Below are 20,815 nucleotides of genomic sequence, written 5' to 3' on the forward strand. Positions count from 1 at the left end.
CAGATTCTACATTTCTGTTCCTTTTTTTTTTTGCCCGGGAGCTAGGGGATATTTGGATGCCTTTGAGCTGGTGAAATCAAACCCGCAAATGCAGCTGCTAAATGCCACCTAGAACGGCACAGCCCGATTCGTGCCCTGTAATTTACCCAAATTCTTTTAGCCCCCTCTTGAAATCCCCTGTTTATCTGCACCGCTGTCTTTTGTGACCGTGGTCGTGTTTACACACTCACGCGGCGGCGTCTCACGACTTGCTTAAGCTAATGGAGGGGATAGTGATATTTGAAAGGATCACAGTAATTTAGCCGGCTGTAATGGAGCATGGTATTTCCACTTCGCTCTCCGAGATCAGGAAATGTCAAAACAGAGAATGAAAGACATTCAGCACATCCTGCTCTTATACTGCATGAGGCGGAAGAAAGGTAGAGATAAAAATGAAATGGGCCAGAAAAATATATACTTTTTTTTCCTTTGTATCGGACCTGAAATAACACATTCATAAAGAATAATATTAAGATCGCTTGAGTAGTAACAGCTTCCTAAGAGTAGCTGGTATCGTATACCAGAGTACTGTTATAACATTCCATATAAACACCCAGAATAATGGATGATATGTATACTGATCAGCCATAACATTAAAACCACCTCCTGTAGTCCATCTGTTTCTCTGCATGCTTTGTTAACCCCCTTTCACGCTGTTCTTCAATGGTCAGGACTCTCCCAGGACCCCCACAGAGCAGGTATTATTTGGGTGGTGGATCATTCTCAGCACTGCAGTGACACTGACATGGTGGTGGTGTGTTAGTGTGTGTTGTGCTGGTATGAGTGGATCAGACACAGCAGCGCTGCTGGAGTTTTTAACCACCTCACTGTCACTGCTGGACTAAGAATAGTCCACCAACCAAAAACAACCAGCCGGCAGCATCCAGTGATCACTGATGAAGGTCTACAAGATGACCAACTCAAACAGCAGCAATAGATGCACGATAATCTCTGACTTTACGTCTACAAGGTGGACCAACTAGGTAGGAGTGTCTAATAGAGCGGACAGTGCGTGGACACGGTATTTAAAAACTCCAGCAGCGCTGCTGTGTCTGATCCACTCATACCAGCACAACACACTAACACACCACCACCATGTCAGTGTCACTGCAGTGCTGAGAATCATCCACCACCTAAATAATACCTGCTCTGTGGGGGTCCTGTGGGGGTCCTGACCACTGAAGAACAGGGTGAAAGCAGGCTAAAAAAGTATGTGGAGAAACAGATGGACTACAGTCAGTAATTGTGGAACTACAAAGTAAACAAGCCAGTGTATCCTTCAAAGGTAGACTTTCCTGAAGTTATTACAATTACACTGATGAGCCAAAACATTAGGACCATTCGGCTTATATGCTGTAAAAACAGCTTTGTACAAGACATGGACTCCACAAGAGTCCTGTGGTATTAGGACATACCAGTTTTGAGGTGGATTGCCCTTACAGTGCATCTTAGTGCCACCTCTTCCTCAGGTTAATAATATATATGTACCCGACTGTCCACATGATCTTGGAGAAAACAGGAATTGTTGGACTAGTTGACCTTCTTTCATTGCACCGATGTCCAGTTCCAACGCCCGAGTGCCCAATGTTGGTGCTTTGGATGATGGATAGGAGTAAGCCTGGGCACCCCATACACCAAAGGGTATCTACAATTAGTCCATACTAGATGCCATTGCCATTAAGTCTTGGCGGCCCAACAACCTGCTGACGGTTTGTGGCTTGTCCCCATACCAACCACACTATCCACTTTAACAAATACTTTAACCCATTTATCTGACCATAACCACTCAGGTCTTTGTACCTGATCGGTTCTGCTGCATTTAATTACCCTCAGCCTGACGTTTCATATCTTCCAGACCGTGACATGCACACTTGTTTTGAGGTGGATTGCCCTTACAGTACAGGAAACAGGAATTGTTGGACTAGTTGACCTTCTTTCATTGCTTTGATGTCCAGTTCCATTGCCCGAGTGCCCATTGTTGGTGCTTTAGATAAAGGACAGGAGTAAGCATGGACACTTTGACTCTCCAGCAACTACGCAGCCCAGTACACCAAAGGGTATCAACAATTAGTCCATACTAGATGCCATAGCCATTGTGGCTTATCCTAATACCAACCACTCTATCCACTTTAGCAGATACTTTAACCAATTTATCTGATCATAAACATTTGGCCCTTCTTTAAGTCACTCAGGTCTTTATGCCTGATCAGTTCTGCTTCATTTAATTACCAATCAGCCTGACCTTTCATATCTCCCTGACCGTAACATGCACACGTTTTGAAATTGGCATTGCCATATACACTTTTTAAGGAGGTGGTCCTAATGTTTTGGCTCAACAGTGTATATGCAGTTAGTTCTATTTACTTGGGATCTTAATAAAACATGGCTAAAGAGTGCTATGTTTGGTTTCACAAGCAGAAAAAAATAACAGTTCCTGTTTTGCTCCATCTGGACGTAGTTCTTCCTGTAACGTTCAGTTGAAACAGACGTTCTGTTCGGGAGGCATAAATAGACTGACAGGCTTTCCTTTTTGTTGGCAAATATAGATTTCTGTGTCAGAAAGAAGAGCTGTAAGTGTATCAATAATGTACGGCAGCCCCAAGTCTCCGAGGTAATTTCATTCAAGTTGCGATGAATTATGTCTTACAGTTAAGCTGCCTCTGGGCAGAAAGAGCGGGGCCTTGATTTTTTTTCTTCCCCTCGTTTCGTCTATCTGTTTTATCTGTGGGTGTTGCCTAAAAAAAGAATGAATCTTGTTACACTTGACCCCTCTACAACTAATGTCGAATCTGTTCAGTTGACAGAACCATGATGAAAGGAAAGGCCGTAATGGTCACGGTGGATGTATGAGTTGGAAATTAATATTAGCAAGAGGAACCGCTGTGCAGCGCTAACGTGATGGTTCTTTGAATCGTTATGTTGGGGTTTATTATGCCTTCTAGCTGGAAATCTCAGGGGTTGGAATAATGTGTCATATAGCTTATATTGCAAAATAAGAGGCTGGTAGATACATATAGCTGTAAGGAATTATCTGACTATAGCTTGGGGAAAATGTTGCTCTTGATTCTCTTTGTTTCTCATGGGTGCTGTATTTTACTCCATCATACCTCCTTGTTTCTACACTCATTGTCCATTTTATCAGCTCCGTTTACCATATAGAAGCACTTTGTAGTTCTACAATTACTGACTGTAGTCCATCTGTTTTTCTGCATGCTTTGTTATCCCCCTTTCACCCTGTTCTTCAATGGTCAGGACCCCCACAGGACCACTACAGAGTAGGTATTATTTAGGTGGTGGATCATTCTCAGCACTGCAGTGACAATGACATGGTGGTGGTGTGCTAGTGTGTGTTGTGTTGGTATGAGTGGATAAGACAGTAATGCTGATGGAGTTTTTAAACACCTCACTGTCACTGCTGGACTGCTGGTGGAGAATAGTCCACCAACCAAAAGTATCCAGCCAACAGTGCTCCGTGGGCAGCGTTCTGTGACCACTGATGAAGGTCTAGAAGATGACCAACTCAAACAGCAGCAAAAGATGAGCGATCGTCTCTGACTTAACATCTACAAGGTGGACCAACTAGGTAGGAGTGGACAGTGAGTGTACACAGTTTTTCAAAACTCCAGCAGCGCTGCTGTGTCTGATCCACTCATGCCAGCACAACACACACTAACGCACCACCACCATATCAGTGTCACTGCAGTGCTAAGAATCATCCACCACCTAAATAATACCTGCTCTGTGGTGGTCCTGACCATTGAAGAACAGGGTGAAAGCAGGTTCAAAAGGTATGTAGAGAAACAGATGGACTACAGTCAGTAATTGTAGAACTACAAAGTGCTCCTATATGGTAAGTGGAGCTGATAAAATGGACAGTGAGTGTAGAAACAAGGAGGTGGTTTTAATGTTATGGCTGATCGGTGTATAGTAGTTCCTGTACGACTTACATTTGTTACTAAATACAATGCAAACAAGTGATGTTTAGGGGCTTGAACCAGTGACCTTCTGATCCCTAATATAGTGCTCTATAGAGCTATTACCGCCCATTCTAGCTTAATAATGTAACATCCAAGTATTGGAAAAAGACTGTGGGTATTTGCTTTTGCTGCACCACCACCATTATTAATGAGGTTGAGCATTGATTTAGATCAATAGATAAGGCCTGGCTCACAGTCTGCTTCCCAATTTAGTCCAGTTGGTTGTTCCTTTGCTGCTCTAACAGCCAAGCATTGGAACAGAACTGTGGGTATTTGCTTTTGCACCACCATCATTGTTGAGACTGAGCATTGATTTAGATAGATAAGGCCTGGCTTACAGTCTGCCTCCCAATTTATTCCAATCGGTTTCTCCTTTGCTGCTCTAACAGCCAAGTATTGGAACAGAACTGTGGGTATTTGCTTCTATTCCACCATAAATACTAATGAGGTTACGCCTTGATTTAGACTATAGGCCTGGCTCCCAGTCAGCCTCCTGATTAATTCCAATTGGTTTCTCCTTGGAACAGAACTGTGGGTATTTGCTTTTGCACCACCATTATTAATAAGTCTGAGCATCGATTTGTGGAAGTAAGGCCTGGCTCGCAGTCAGCATTCCAGTTTATTTCAGTTGGTTTCTCCTTTACTGCTCTAACACCCAAGCATTGGAACACAACTATTCCACTACAAGTGTTAGTGAAGTTGAGCACTGATTTAAATAGATAAGGCCTGGCTTATAGTCAGCATTCCAATTCCATAGGTGTTTGATTGTAAGGTTGTGCTCTGCCCGTTTGGAACCTAACTTCGTTAGAGGGGTGCACAGAAATTAATCTAAGGAGGGTTCCCTGCACTGCTTATCCTGTGATCAGCTTTCTTAAATAAACAAACCTTTCCCAAGATATCCAATGCACGCAAACTGTGTAATTGTATGAGCAAAATCACAACAAAATTTATAAATGTCCCTTTTCCAGTGTTTTGTTCTGTAGAGAATTTAAAGATAGATCAGCCTGACCAGAAGGACTCCAGTATCAAGATAATCCCAGAATTCCCATGAAATGGTCCAAAATGTATTATTTAGTTCTTGTGTGAAAACAAAAGTTACAGTACCAAAATCCAACCAGCAGTTTTTAAGTATCAAAAAAGAACTCATTGTCTACACAGGTCAAATCGTTAACAATGTGTGTTAGCATGGAAGATTAGCAAATTGCATTAGCATCACTGCTAATCAATATCATATCCAAAATGTAATTAGTAACCATTTTACTCAAAGAGTATTTAACAGTACTTACATGTGAGCATGAAACATACAAGTTTCTCAGGAAAGGAGCTTCAAGGTACTCAAGTTGATCACCAAGCAGCAGGGTTGGTGTAGCAGGGTTACTCAAAGAGTATTTAACAGTACTTACATGTGAGCATGAAACATACAAGTTTCTCAGGAAAGGAGCTTCAAGGTACTCAAGTTGATCACCAAGCAGCAGGGCAGCAAACACTCTTTAGCTTCTTACAGAAATTGCTTGGGCTGCTTCCTTTAACAAGAAAAGAGTTACTCATTTTCTTTCTGGTGCCCCCTAATGGACATCAAAAGAACTGATAAACAGCAACAATATGGTGCTTAAAACCATGTCTGTTACAAGTTGTTCATTACCTAACTATTTAATGGTGGCTTTCACCAATCTAATTGGAAGGAATTTGGAAAGAACTTCATTGTATGTGTTAGAATTTTATTTCCTGGAGCTAACAGACACACCCAAAACAACACATTTACATTTTCAGCATTTAGCAGACGCTTTTATCCAAAGCCACTTACAGTACTGTTACAGTATATTGTCTAAGCAGTTGGGGGTTAAGGACCTTGCTTAAGGGCCCAACAGTGGCAACCTGGCAGTGGTGGGGCTTAAACCAGCGACCTTTCAATTACTAACCACTAGGCTACGACTGCCTCACAATAAACAATAAAGACAGTATAAACAATCAAAAACAGCATTCCATTAAACTTTTATTTTAATGTTATGGTTGCCTTCACCTCCTTGTGTTCACCAAACCAAATCTAAGCTAAGTGAAAGCTAGTAAAGCTAGTAGATATTAAAGAGCAGTTTTCAAAAAAGAATGTAAGTCCACTGCGCCACAGTCCAATTCTAGTGTGATTTAACCCACCTCTATTAAACTCTGGCATTGTGCATGGATTATAAACTGTTGAAAGGTTCTTGAAAGCTCTCTCTCTCTCTCTCTCTCTCTCAAGTTAGGACAGAGGCATGTGTAGAGTTGTGTTCTATCACCTTCTCTACTAATGATACTTTTTCAGCTCCTCAACAGTCTGTAGTTGGTGTTGTCTGATTCTCCACTTCATGATGCACCATGTATTTTTATAAAGAGACAGATCAGGACCGCAGGCAGGCCAGTCAAGCACACACACTCTGTGTGTTGATGTCATTCGGTTGTACTGCATGCAGAATGACGCCTGTTATAGTGTTTTTGAAATAACCACAATATGGCACCCTGGTTCGAATTTTAGCTCTGATACCAGTCCGCTGGATGGCACCTAGCAGGCACAGTTGCCAGCGTCTTTAAATGCTGAGCAAGGACCCTAATTAGTAGACTGTGGCGCCTGTGCAGAAGTGGATGAGCTTTATGTGCGAATTCACCAAGGCACAGGCGAAAAAGAAGGAATTGAGGGACTGTGCATGAGTCGGAAGGGGCATGGAGCAGGGAAATATACCTTCCTCAAACGCAATCGGGATCCCCAGCAGTGAAAGACTAACTGGCTACGCTAAATCGGGTGTCTCTAAAATCAAAATATACACTTTTGCATCAATAGTACCTTCACCTCAGCCCACCCAATCACCCTCCCTGAAAAAAAACCTGCCTAGACACGACAACATATATATATGTTGTTTATGCATTTTCTCCCCTTTTTCTGCCTTTTTGCGCGTCCAATTGCCCGATTGCGTCACGCGATTGAGGAGAACGAAGCTAACCCAGGCCCCCTTCGACACGTGGGCAGCAGCCGTATGCATTTTATTCACCTACACTTTGACGAGTGCAATGCAGATCAGCACTGTGTACGGAGAGACACACCCTAACAGCACTGTTTTCCCATCTCTGTGCGGGCGCCATCAATCAGCCAGCAGAGGTCGTAATTGCATTAGTTATGAGAGAGACCCTATCCAGCTTAATTCCACCCTTATCTGAGCAACAGGCCATTCGTTGTTCATGTGGCTGCTCAGCCCAGCCGGCAGGCAGAGCTGAGACTCGCTACGATGTATTCGAGATCCCGGCTCTGTTGTTCAGCGTGTGTTTTTTTTACTTGAATAATAAAGTTCACACTGTGTACTTTACGTATCCTAATACCAAACTGATGCTGCTGTGTCAGGATATTGAGTATTTCTTTATTTGTCAAACCAAAACGAAAGAACAGCTTTATTCTCAACGCCCCTCATTTTAATACGAGGACACCACGAGGACACAGAGCTTGGGTGATATATAAAATCAATTTTCAGTTGAAATGAGACAGATTACTTGCCCAGCTCCTGAAAACATGTGGGCATCCACTGGGAATCCTCTCACCATCGACTGTCTGAGCTGGGTAGGACCGCTAAAGGTGTTTTCATTCGCGACCTGTCTGTCAGGGAGGCGTGTTTATTTATGGCGTTTGGTTAAGTGCTTTTCATGTCGGACATTATTCGGTCCCCAGTTTTCAAACGGGAGGCAGGCAGGTGTTCGGCCGCGCTGCAATTCTTCAAGTAGAAAAAGAGGCAGAATGAGTGAATAAGGCATTTGAAGTGCTGCCTTTCTTGTCGCTCTATAGAGGCTTGCTGCCAAAACAGAGACAAATGTGAATGATGGAGCAAAATGTACATGGCTCCTGCTTTAAATATAACATGTAGTTTAGACAGATTTTAAATAGCATTTTATGTATGTACTGAATGGCTTTATTTATATGCTAGGAGGCAAATTAGGTCTGGCATGGTTTAGGTTCAGCATGGAAGTACAATAATCATTCATGCCTGCTTATTGTTCAGTCATGTCAGGACAGCACCAATAGTCATATTTTAATTGTTTTGAGGCTATCTTAAGGAATTAAACATAATTGACTATGATTGTGGCGAAGTAAACTAAGCTCAATTGTAGTACGCCCACTATTTATTAGGAATTTCAAAACAAATGACATTACTTTTCTACATAGTCACCTTCTGATGCATTTTTCCCAGCGTCATACCAACCTTCTTAAAGCCATCAGCATATGAGTAGTTGAGCACGTAGCCACTGATGCACCGCTGCTTTCACATCATCATCACATGAAAATGTTCTTCCTCTTATAGCTTCTTGAGTGGTCCAAAAAGGTGGAAATCTATGCTTTTTTATTTAGAATTTAATAAATATATAAAATTCATCCATATATACTAAATATACGAAATTCATCCATGTGTTGTAAATTCATTGTATATTTTTATCACCACTGTATTCACCACTGTATCCTATTCAGGGTCGCGGTGGGTCCAATTCAATGGGCGAAAGGTAGGAAACATCCTGGACACACACACAAAAAAGGGATGCATTTTTTCTTTTTCAATGTCTTTTAACCAACAATTAAAGGCCATTTGTCCGGCGTTATCCAACAAGCATATAGCATTCCATCAAAATACTAAACACACCAAGTTTTGTATCAGCAGGTCTTCATGCTGCAAAGGGCTAGCTAAACTTATACTATAATATAAATACAAATACAGTTGGTATCTCAAAGCTTTTCTTGACAATGTGAGTGTATTATATACATTTCCTGTGGGATGATTAGCAGTTTGAGTTTTATACTGGAACATGATGCAAAATATCCAAATCATTTCTGTAAAAATAATAATAATAATAGTAATAACATCAAACAGATCCACATGTGCAGAGTTTACCATGCAGTTGAAAAAAACCTTGTGTGGACAGGTACTATTGTGACACAAGAAGACTTGGTTTGGTTGGTCAGTTATATTATAGGGTGCTACTGGCTGGTCGAGCATCTATAGATATTATCAGCTCGTGTCTATTGAATGACTGGCTGAAACAGCCTAGCCACTGGGAGGTGCACTTCTTGGTGTGCTCTGAATGTCTGACCCAAGCCTGAATGAAATAAAGATGGTTGTGTCAAAAACTGTTCCAAGTCTGGACCAGATTTACTGTGGTCACTTCTAAATATGGGAGCGGCCCGTCCTTACACCTTTACAAACTTTTTTTCAAACGACCCACATTTTGTCCATGATTTTTACTGTGACCCAGGCAACACACACAATGCATCAAAACGAAACACCAAACGAAATATATTTAATGAAAATGATGGCAATCTGGTCCCACTGTGGTTTACAAAATGTAACGTAAAGCCTCCACAAGAAGGAGGAGGAAGTTAAAATTCATATTTTTCTCTGTGACCCATTTTTTGGGTGGGTCACAATCCAGGGTTTGAAAAACCCTGCCTAACACTTAACCTGTCACCTTCAGTCAACTAGCTTGGAGATTTACTGCAGCTGACATCAGAAGTTCACTTCATCGACAGCATCCGATTAACAGCTTGCATCTGACCCATTTCTAACAGCACACTAATAAGGTGTGTGTATGTGTGACTGAATGTGTATGAGTGTGTTCTCTCAAACTGACCGATCCCCTGCTGCCCTGTCTCACACTTCACCCTGTTCACTTCAACTTGCTGCTAAGAACACACACTCTAATAACCCTCTTTGTTCCATTACATCACACCTGCACTTGTACCCTTCATTTTCTGACAATTAGTGCACTTTCTGAACTCTCTTTCTTCAGCGATTATCCTGTCAGGCCTGAACTGTAAAGATTTAGCTCCACATTCTCCTGATCATTTTTTTTCCATCCATAGGTTAATAGATGTGTGGAAAGCCGGGCAGTTAGTGTTAAACATGAGCTGCCTGCCAGCAATTAGATTTGCTATTAAATAGGGTATGTGTGCGATAGCTATTATAAAAGAACAGCTTTAGTCTCCCTAGTGACACAAGGCTAAATTGGCAGTTTGAGCCCCAATGATGTCACAGCCACCCGTGACTGGCGGTCTAATAGAGCACAATTGGGAGTGATGGCATCCCTGTTGTCCCTGACAGTCAGAGAGACATTAGCCAATCCCGGGTATCTGTGAGATCAAGGTTTCATTACGGCTGAGCTGTTGTTGCTATAAGCCATTCGTATTTCACCATAACTTCTCTCTTGACCTTTGACCTTAGATAGATAGATAGATAGATAGATAGATAGATAGATAGATAGATAGATAGATAGATAGATAGATAGATAGATAGATAATGGACGGACGGACAGACAGACAGACAGATGATGGATGGATGGATGGATAGATAGAGGATGGATGGATGGATGGATGGATGGATAGATAGATGATGGATGGATAGATAGTTACATAGATCAAAAGTAAAAAGTACACACTATAAAGATTCACATTATACAAACAAGTACCTGCATAATCACAACAACACACCTTAACAACAGGGTTTGTGGGTACATATAGAGGTGTTATTTCAGTATACATTGTTATTTACTTACCTTTACTATTTACTACATATACAAACGCCTCATGTCTGTTTTCTCAGTTGAAATGACACTAATTTGCTGTTCACTTGTTGCAATGTGCACTTTGTCTCCCCTTGTATCCCATTTATCAATCATTAGGGACCTCCACAGGACCCCCACTGACCAAATATTATTTGTGTAATGGTCCATTTTCATTCTACGATGACATTAACTACGATGGTAATTACATGGTAGCGTGTGTTGTTTTGATATTAATGTAGCGAGTGCAACAGTGTCAAAGCAAAAAAATATATAAAGCCAAAAGCATTTAATTCACCTATTCATTTTTTAGGAGATTTTACCCTGTGGAGTCTTATTAAACATGTAAAAAAAACAAAATAAAACCAGTCAGGTCTCTTTAATTCATTTTCTGCATTCTCTAGGCTATTATGGTATTTTAGAGCTAACAAAAAGCAGACAAAAATGAACATATTTATCCTTGTTTTCCTGTTGCTCTCAAGAAATTGCACGTTCACATTGCAGATGGTAAGAAAGTCTCACTTGCGCTTTCTGCAAAATCTGTCACTGAATCTCAAAGAACCGTAAATAATTAAGTGATAAACAATTTTTTATCAAAAATTTTGATTAATAAAATCAAATCCTTTCTTCCTTCCCTCCCTCCCTCCCTACCTTTCTTTTACTATATTAATCACAGACACTATATGACTAGATGGTCACATGGTCAGATGGGGGCGCTTTGCCGACTGGTAGCACAGCTGAGATTCAAACTTGAATAGTTCAGAACCCCAGAACTGGTGTGCTAGTGGAATATCCACCCTCCTCTGGTCACAACATTTAAGAGAAGTCTGAATTTACTTTTAAATGGCCAAGCAAGGGTGCTCAGGTGCTGCAGCGTGATAAGTCACTAGCACACCAGCGCAGAGATTCTGAACTCCCAGGTTCGAGTCTCGGCTCTGCTACCGGTCGGCTGGGCACCCTCTAGCAGGCATAATTGGCTAATGCCTGCAGCAGACAAAAGTGGCCTTCAGTCTGCTAGGGTGGGAAATGACCGGATTTAACAGAGGGGTGGGGCTGTGTAAGGTGTGGTTAGCCAGGGCACCTGCACAGCGCAGAGGTTGGGGTGTGGCTCTCCTTGTCTGAAACCAGCTACACGCGCAAATCCACCGAGGTGTGGGTGTATAAGAAGGGATCAGTAGGCTGCGCACGCATCGGAGGAAGTGTGTGCCAGTCAAGTCACCCCTACCTTGGGCACCACTAAGGGTCCCCAGCAACAGATTGACTATGCTAAATTGGGAGAAAAAGGAGGGTAAAATGCAAAAATAAATAAATAAATGAATGAATAAATAAATAATTGGCCAAGCAGCAGTTTAGAGACAGAGATTAACCACGCAAAATGGCAAGTATTGGCTGATGTGGTGTAAAGGACACTCACAGTGGACTCTAGAGTAGTAGAATGTATGGTCTGCCAGCTAAGAAGGTGAATTTAATGTATTAGGGTCATTCCTACAATTCGGTGCCTTTTGTGTCCCCAGTACTGATCACTGTATTGATTAAGTACAATAATGTATTGATTTAGACAATACATCTCACTGAAATAATGAACACTTTCAAATACGATGTATTCCAACACCCCCCCGCCCCCCCCCCAATTACTGTATACATTTTACACTGTTTTTATCTCTTAGATACCAGAGGTTTTCCCATGTCCCCAGTGCTGTACATTCTGATTTAGTGATTGATATATGAGGTTTAAACATGAAAACATCTCAGTCTTTTAATACTGTTTAAAAGGTTTACTTAAGTCCCTCTAAACCCTGGATTTTTTTTTCTTTATGAGTTTCATTTTATCGCTGATTATAAGGGTTTTTCACACATCCCTCACATTGCTGTCCACCCTGTTATTTCTTGTTTTTTCCACGGTTTATCCTAAAAGTCTTATATGGTCAGTCATAACATGTCCACCCTGTTATGGGATTTATGAGAAAAAGCTATACGATTTGATAATTTAAAAAAATAATCATACAAAAAAGCAGAGAATTCTTTGTCTGAATTCATTTTTATGCTAGCATGGTCTTGCTCACTCGCTAGCTAATGGCAAATTTTATGTCAGAATGTCCACCCTGTTATTGTCCATCCTGTTACGACCTAATACGTAACAGGGTGGACGTCACAGTGTATATGAGGTGCATGTGTAATTTATATAGCTTTATTATTCAGTTTGGTTACAATAATAGCAGAAATATTGATATTATGTGTGCATCCTTTAAAGAATGGCCTTAAGTGCAGCTAAAACACAACAGTTATGCGTTTGTCCGAAACAGGGGTGGACATCCTGGGTCAGATACTGAATAAAAATGTTTTAATAAAACCTACAGTTTGTGTGCTTGAGCTTGACCAATATTAGTTTGGAAAAGTATAACATGTCCTTTTCATAATAAAACATGAAAAACAAATAAAAACAGTGTTTTATTTTCAAAAAGTTTTAAGGTCCAAAAGGCACCCAATCCCAGGAATGACCCATTACTTAATTTATATCATATAAAAATAGACAATCATACTTCTTAAAAGTAAATTGTGTTGGTGGGTAGATTTACCCTGAAACGAGATCAAACACACATATAAAAAAAATAGTTGCTTAAGATCATTGTCCGACCTCATCAGTTTTCTTGTGGCTAAATGGAAATAAATCTTAGCAGTTGTGTCCCAAATTCCAAGCCATTTTAGGTGCTAGGAAGTGGGTGACTTACTCCAAATTATTGCTGAATACAATGTTTAGCATGGATATGTACTTTACTTTGTCTATAAACGTGATGTCCAGCTATTCTAACACTTTATGGCCATGTAGTGTCTCTAATATTATAAAGCATTAATATTTACCCCCCTAAACTGACCCTGTACTACCAATCCAACAGAGCGCCCCTCCTAACCCTTTCTCTCTTTCTATTATCTTTGCCACCCCCTGCCCCACTTCAGCATGTTTGCTCCTCAGCCCTGAGCTCTCACGTCATTACCCATGGGTCTCATATTTCCATTAACGAGTGAAGTACCTCATCAGTGGCCTACCTCAACCAGTTGGCTAATTAGTTATGTAATAATGTGGAACAGCAGTCACGGCTCCTAACGGCCCATTGACGGCTGGCGGATCGGAAGCGAGGCCTTTCTGCGGCCATTAGCAACATACCAAGTGTTCCAGGCTTTGTTAGCGAAACCGCACACTGACATAATTACACGCGTCACACTTCTCTCATGCGTGTACTTCCACGCTCTTTTAACTCTCGCAATATTTGTTTAATCACACCATGTTGTGCTGATAGAAGTGAGAAGCACTTTGTATTTTCTTTGGCACTTCACGTGCTTGTTCTGGAACAGGATTATGAGGTCTGACGGCATGTTAGTTGTTTGACTTGATGTTGAATAATCTGTATTGAAATTTAGTACATTAAATAACAGGGATTTTGGGTTGTCAAGTTCCCAGCATAGACATAATATATTTTTTTGTATTTTTCTCCATTTACACTAATCAGCCATAACATTAAAATCACCTCCTTGTTTCTGCACACACTGTCCATTTTATCAGCTTCACTTACCATATAGGAGAACTTTGTAGTTTTACAATTACTGACTGTACTGCTGTTCTTCAATGGTCAGGACCCCCACAAGACCACTACAGAGCAGGTATTATTTGGGTGGTGGATCATTCTCAGCACTGCAGTCACACTGACATGGTGGTGGTGTGTTACTGTGTGTTGTGCTGGTATGAGTGGATAAGACTCACTTACTGTCACTGCTAGACTGAGAATAGTCCACCAACCAAAAATATATCCAGCCACCAGCTCCCTGTGGGCAGCATCCTGTGACCACTGATGAAGGTCTAGAAGATGACCAACTCAAACAGCAGCAATAGATGAGCGATCGTCTCTGACTTTACATCTACTAGGTGGACCAACTAGGTAGGAGTGTCTAACAGAGTGGACAGTGAGTGGACACGGTATTGAAAAACACCAGCAGCGCTGCTGTGTCTGATCCACTCATACCAGTACAACAGAACAGATGATGAGGAAGTGGTTTTAATGTTGTGGCTGATAGGTATATATATATATATGTGTGTGTGTGATCACTGATCAGCCATAACATTACAGTCACTGTCAATTTTATCAGCTTCACTTACCATACAGAAGCACTTTGTAGTTCTACAGTTACTGACTGTAGTCCGTCTGTTTCTCTGCATACTTTTTTAGCCTGCTTTCACCCTGTTCTTCAATGGTCAAGACCCCCACAGGGCCACCACACCACTCCATCAGCACTGCCGTGTCTTATCCACTCAGTCAGTAATTGTAAAACTACAAAGTGCTTCTATATGGTAAGTGGGCTGATAAAATGGACAGTGAGTGTAGAAACAAGGAGGTGGTTTAAATGTTATGGCTGATCAGTGTATATACTGAAACCAGAAAAGACTATTGAAGGTTTTTGCTTCAGTGCAGGTATTGGAACAGAATTGCTGTGTCTGTTGTGATTTGTCACCTACGAAACATGGAGAATAATAGCAGAGTAGTGAGTGCAGTGACAGCAGCAGAGCATGGAGAACAAATTGTGACATATTTAAAATCTGTTTCAGGAAAAATAAAATAATAAAAAGGGAAAGAAAGCTGGAGGCTTTGTGGAAGCAGCTTCAGATATGGACATGCGTGGTGGACTTTACTGCTAAAGATAACTTCTCTGTAGAGCGGAAAGCTTCATAAGGGCGGACATGACGGCTTTTGATTGCCACTTTCAGTCGTTCAACCATGTACCAAATGCTATCTCAGCGTCTGAATATATCTGTCTCTTATCAGTCTCTCCTACCCAGAGATGTTGAGTACACTGTCAGCCAGTGATATTACCCCGGTGGGGTTAAATAAGGGCTCTCCCAGAGTTATGAACTCCATTCAGAAGTAGTTCAGCACCGTTTGTGCTTGTTTGGGGTTGATACATAACGTACCTGAGACAAGAGTTATGGAACTGTGGCAGCTTCATTCCGGTGTTGAGGAATGGAGCTTCATCTCGGAGCCACCGGCGTTTGATGTGCGGGGCCCGACCCTCATTGTGTTGTGTGTTCATTTGGCACTCAGACACTTAGCTGCGCATTGAGGAGGAGGGCAAAATGTCAGTCAGCACAGCGGGAGAACGAGCGTGAGAGACGGACCCAGGTCGAGGGAGGGGGTGTCGGAGGGGAAAAACGCCTCAGGTGGAATTGGTTCCGTGATGAGGACCAAACGAAAACAGCGAGACGGAGCAAAAGACGGGAATGTTTCAGTGCGGTGAAAGGAAAACAAATCTAACTTCTTGCCTGAAGACTTGCAAAGCGTGTTTTGACAAACAAACGAACATATAACTCACTGTTAGCACTGTGGAGTCATTAGTGTTTTTTTAAATATTGCAACTTTGTTTCTTTTGTTATTTTTTATCATAGCAGTCGATCTGTAGTTATCATCTTGTACTCACCCACTGTCATACTGGGTTGATGGATAAAACCAATGGAAAGGTTTTATTCCAGTCTGACACCAAGTGATTCTAGGTTACCATTTCAACACTGATGAAGATAAAACAGTTTTCAAAAAGAAAGAAATACTTCTATAAATATAAACAGACTGGAAAAGTCTATGCAGATTTAATTCAATTTACCCCGTTTTGCTGTCAGTTGATTTACTGGCTAGTTTTCCAAATCACATTTCAGCTACCAATCTGGAGGCCAACACATGCTTGTCACAGATAGACAGACAGACATATAGACACCATATAGACAGACAGACAGACAGACAGACAGACAGATAGATAGATAGATATTACTACTACTACTACTAATGATAAGCATAAGAATGGGAATACTATGCTTGTAAAATAATAATAATAATGATAATAATAATAATAATAATAATACTAAGAAGAAGAAGAAAAAGAAGAAGAAGAATGGGAATACTAAGTTTGTAAAATAATAATAATAATAATAATAATAACAATAACGATGATAATAATAATAAGCATAAGAATGAGAATACTAAGTTTGTAAAATAATAATAATAATAATAATAATAATAATAATAAAATAATAATAAAAATAATGAGAATTAGAATGGGAATACTAAGTTTGTACAATAATAATAATAAGCATAATAATAATAGTAATAATAATAATAATAATAGTAATAATAACACTAATAATAATAATAATAATATGCTTAAAAATAGGAATACTAAGCTTGTAAAATAATAATAATAATAATCGTAATAATAATAATCGTAATAATAATTGTAATAATAATAATAATAATAAGCATAATAAGCATAAGAATGGGAATACTAAGTTTGTAAAATAATAATAATAATAATAATAATAACAATAATAATAATAAGAAGAAGAAGAAGAATGGGAATACTAAGTTTGTAGAATAATATGGATATTAATAATACTAATACTAATAACAATATTTTTACTAATAATAATAATAATAATGATAAGCATAAGAATAAGCATAATAGGCATAAGAATGGGAATACTAGGTTTGCATAATATTGATAATAATAATATACATACTATGTCAAACAAATAACTATGCATACGGTCTTAATGGGTATATAATTGTGCAGATATTGGCAGTCTGGTAGTTGGAGCCTAGCGGTTAAGGTACTGGACTAGTAAGCAGAAGGTTGCTAGTTTAAACCCCACCACTGCCAGGTTGCCACTGTTGGGCCCTTAAACAATGCCGTTAACCCTGAATAGCATAGACGATGTACTGTAAGTCGCTTTGGATAAAAGCATCTGCTAAATGCAGAAAATGTAAATGTGTGAGGTTTTATGTAAAGCACAGACGCCCATGGTTAGCTATTGTTGCTGTGATTGACAGGGTAGACGAGAATGCTTTTATCACTCGAAAGGTCTCATTAAAGAGAAAGTCAAGCTGGACGTTTGCTGAAATACCACTGTGTGCTTTGTTCACAGGTAGAATGTAAGAAAGCCCAGCCCAAGGAAGTGATGTTTCCTCCAGGGACGAGGGGGCGAGCCAGGGGTCTGCCCTACACCATGGACGCCTTCATGTTAGGAATGGGCATGCTAAGTAAGAAGACCTTTTTTCTATCTTTACTTTAGGGACACTCCCTGTTTTTATTGAAGTCATTTCCTATTCAAAGCAAAGTCTATAAATACATAATGATAAGCTTGGTTTGAAGAAATTCCAGTGGCCTGCACAGAGCACCATTGAACAGGTTTGGATCAGCATCAGTTGAAGCTTTCTTGACCAACATCAGTGCCCAGCCATATAAATGCTCTTCATAAAGACATACTTCATATTTTACACAATAGTGGCTGTTGTTATAGCTGAAAAGGTCACATAAAATCACAATATTTTAATATCACTTGTTTTTTAAATGTCCAACAAGCTCATTGGACAGGTGTCCAAATTCTATGGTCATATAGTGTATCAACCATGAACATTCTAATGCTATATTCTAATGTTTATGTTGGATTAAGCTTATTATTATATTGTTATATTTACATACCAGGGTTAAGTCTGGAAGAACATTCGGGATAAAAACTGTGCCAAGTCTGGTATGCAGACCATAGGTTATAGGTTAAAATCCAGACCTCTAAATACGGGAGCAGCCAAGAATAATCTCACTTACTTTCTTTACCGCTTATCCAATCAGGGTCGTGGCAGGGTGCTGGAGCCTATCTCAGCTTTTTAATGGGCGAAGGCACAAAGTAACACCCTGAACAGGGCACCAGTCCATCGCAGGGCACACACACATACACACACACATTCACCTATAGGGCAATTCAGTGTCTCCAATTAACCTGACTGCATGTTTTTGGACTGTGGGAGGAAACTCACACAGACACGGGGAGAACGTGCAAACTCCACACAGAAAGGACCCAGACCGCCCCGCCTGGGGATCTAACCCCCTTGCTGTGGAGACCTTCTTGGAGACCTTCTTGCTGTAAGGCGACAGTGCTACCCACTGAGCCACCGTGCCACCCAAGAGTAATCTTCCAAAATCCAGTTAAGCATTCATAAATCTCAGAGCGTCATGATACAGAACAGTGGCAGCCTAGTTGGTAGAGCCTTGGGCTACCAATTGAAAGGTGGTGTGTCTGAATCTAGCTCTGCCAATGTAGCTACCATTGGTCTATTGAGCAAGGCCTTAACCCTCTCTGTGTCCCAGCTTTCAAACCACCTAGGATATATGGAAAAGAATTACATTGTAAAGTACAGATGTACACCGATCAGCCATAACATAACCACCTCCTTGTTTCTACACTCATTGTCCATTTTATCAGCTCCACTTACCATATAGGAGCACTTTGTAGTTCTACAATTACTGACTGTAGTCCATCTGTTTCTCTGCATGCTTTGTTAGCCCCATTTCTTACTGTTCTTCAATGGTCAGGAGCCCCACAGGACCACCACAGAGCAGGTATTATTTGGGTGGTGGATCATTCTCAGCACTGCAGTGACAATGACATGGTGGTGGTGTGTTAGTGTGTGTTGTGCTGGTATGAGTGGATCAGACACAGCAGCGCTACTGGAGTTTTTAAATATTATGTCCACTCACTGTCCACTCTATTAGACACTCCTACCTAGTTGGTCCACCTTGTAGATGTAAAGTCAGAGACGGTCGCTCATCGCCCACGGGGTGCTGTTGGCTGGATATATTTTTGGTTGGTGGACTATTCTCAGTCCAGCAGTGACAGTGAGGTGTTTAAAAACTCCAGAAGCACTGCTGTGTCTGATCCAAATATGATCTAAATATTTTAATATTATATATGAAACCTATGTGGAATGAAAGATCCTTTCAAACAGCTGTAAAATGACAGTTTCTTTTTAATAATGTCAAAGAACGTATTTCAACAAGACTAGAAACCCAAAATAACCTGTATTCCACAGTGCTAAAATAGACAGGGGGTGGCACAGTGTCTAGGTGGGTTCTCACCTCACAGCAAGAAGGTCCTGGGTTTGATTCCTAGATGGAGCAGTTTGGGTCTGTGTGGAGTTTGCTTGTTCTCCCTGTGTCTTTGTGTGTGTGTTCGCTCTGTGATGAACTGGCGACCTGTCCTGGGTGTTTCCTGCCTTTCGCCCAGTGAATCAGACCCACTGTGACCGTAAATAGGATAAATTGGTGGTAAAACAGACAATATATGCATGAATAGAATAGACAGACTGAATAAGGCAGCATTGTAATAGAAGTTCTCCTCAGAGACAGAACTGGCATGCTTCCACTGGAATTGCTTTTGAGTTGATAATGCTTTACTCAGCTGGCATCTCTACCATCACACTGCCAGGCCAGTTTGAAATCCCTCAGTATTTCTGATAGGAGCCTCTTTTTAGGAACACTGGGGAAACGTGATCCCACATGTGTGGTCCCGCTCTCCTTCTTGCTCTCTTTCAAACCCGTCACACACAGCCACCCTCACGACATCCGCTCAGCTCGTCTCGGCTCCTTTCCCGCAGATTTGACGTTTGTTCCGAGGACCCGACATGCAGCTGCAGACGTGAACCAGCCTCCCCTTTTTTTCTTCCCCCCCTCCGGCAGCTTTTTTGCTCCATCCAGCTCCAGTGACAAGAGATAATGACTATGAGATTGATCGGCTGCTGAAAGTAACTGAAGCAAATAAATCGTTTGATGCTCGGTGCAGAATGTGAACTCCGGCTAATGGGGGAAGCTGGAGGAGAGGTCGTCCCATTCGTAATTTGGCTTGATGAAGCATTCTCACCCTTGCCGGTGTGAAATATGTTATCGATATTCAGCGAGCGCTGCTATGGTCATTCACACCATCTCAAACCCAAACCCAACAGGGCAAATCTTGCTGCCCCTGCACTCGATATAGAGGAACATTTAACTTATGTAAAATGAGGGCATGAAATTATTATTTTTTGGTTCCATTGTGTCCACTTGTGTCAAAAAGAAACTGAAAATGATTTTTAAAACATTTTTTTTAAATAAAAGCTAAATACAATAGTAATTAATTTGTTTTCATTACCTACTGTTAAGCTGCAGCTTTGAATTTTTTTTGTGGATTTCCACAAGGTGAAATTACTTGATTTTAAATGGAATTCGGTGTGATTAATGGCTTGGAAAGCAGGAAAATTAACATCGGTTGTTCCATAAGTACATTTTCTATACATCAGAATCAGATTTATTGGCCAAGTATGTGGATACACACAAGGAATTTGGTTCCGGCTCATGGTATCTCTCTAGTATTAATACAGTATACAAGCAATGTA

General features: G+C 40.8%; 1 protein-coding gene across 7 annotated transcripts in view; it reads left to right on the forward strand.

The window, feature by feature from the left end:
• Positions 1–20,815, forward strand: part of msi2b (musashi RNA-binding protein 2b) — a 451,597-nt gene that overhangs the window by 343,215 nt on the left and 87,567 nt on the right. For all 7 annotated transcript variants that reach the window (XM_063017232.1, XM_063017233.1, XM_063017230.1 and 4 more), the window contains exon 9: positions 17,536–17,650. In XM_063017232.1, coding sequence (XP_062873302.1) covers positions 17,536–17,650 — 115 coding nt within the window. The remainder of the gene's footprint in view (positions 1–17,535; positions 17,651–20,815) is intronic.

Source organism: Trichomycterus rosablanca, chromosome 20 (genome assembly GCF_030014385.1).
Source record: "Trichomycterus rosablanca isolate fTriRos1 chromosome 20, fTriRos1.hap1, whole genome shotgun sequence".
Classification (NCBI taxonomy): Eukaryota; Metazoa; Chordata; class Actinopteri; order Siluriformes; family Trichomycteridae; genus Trichomycterus; species Trichomycterus rosablanca.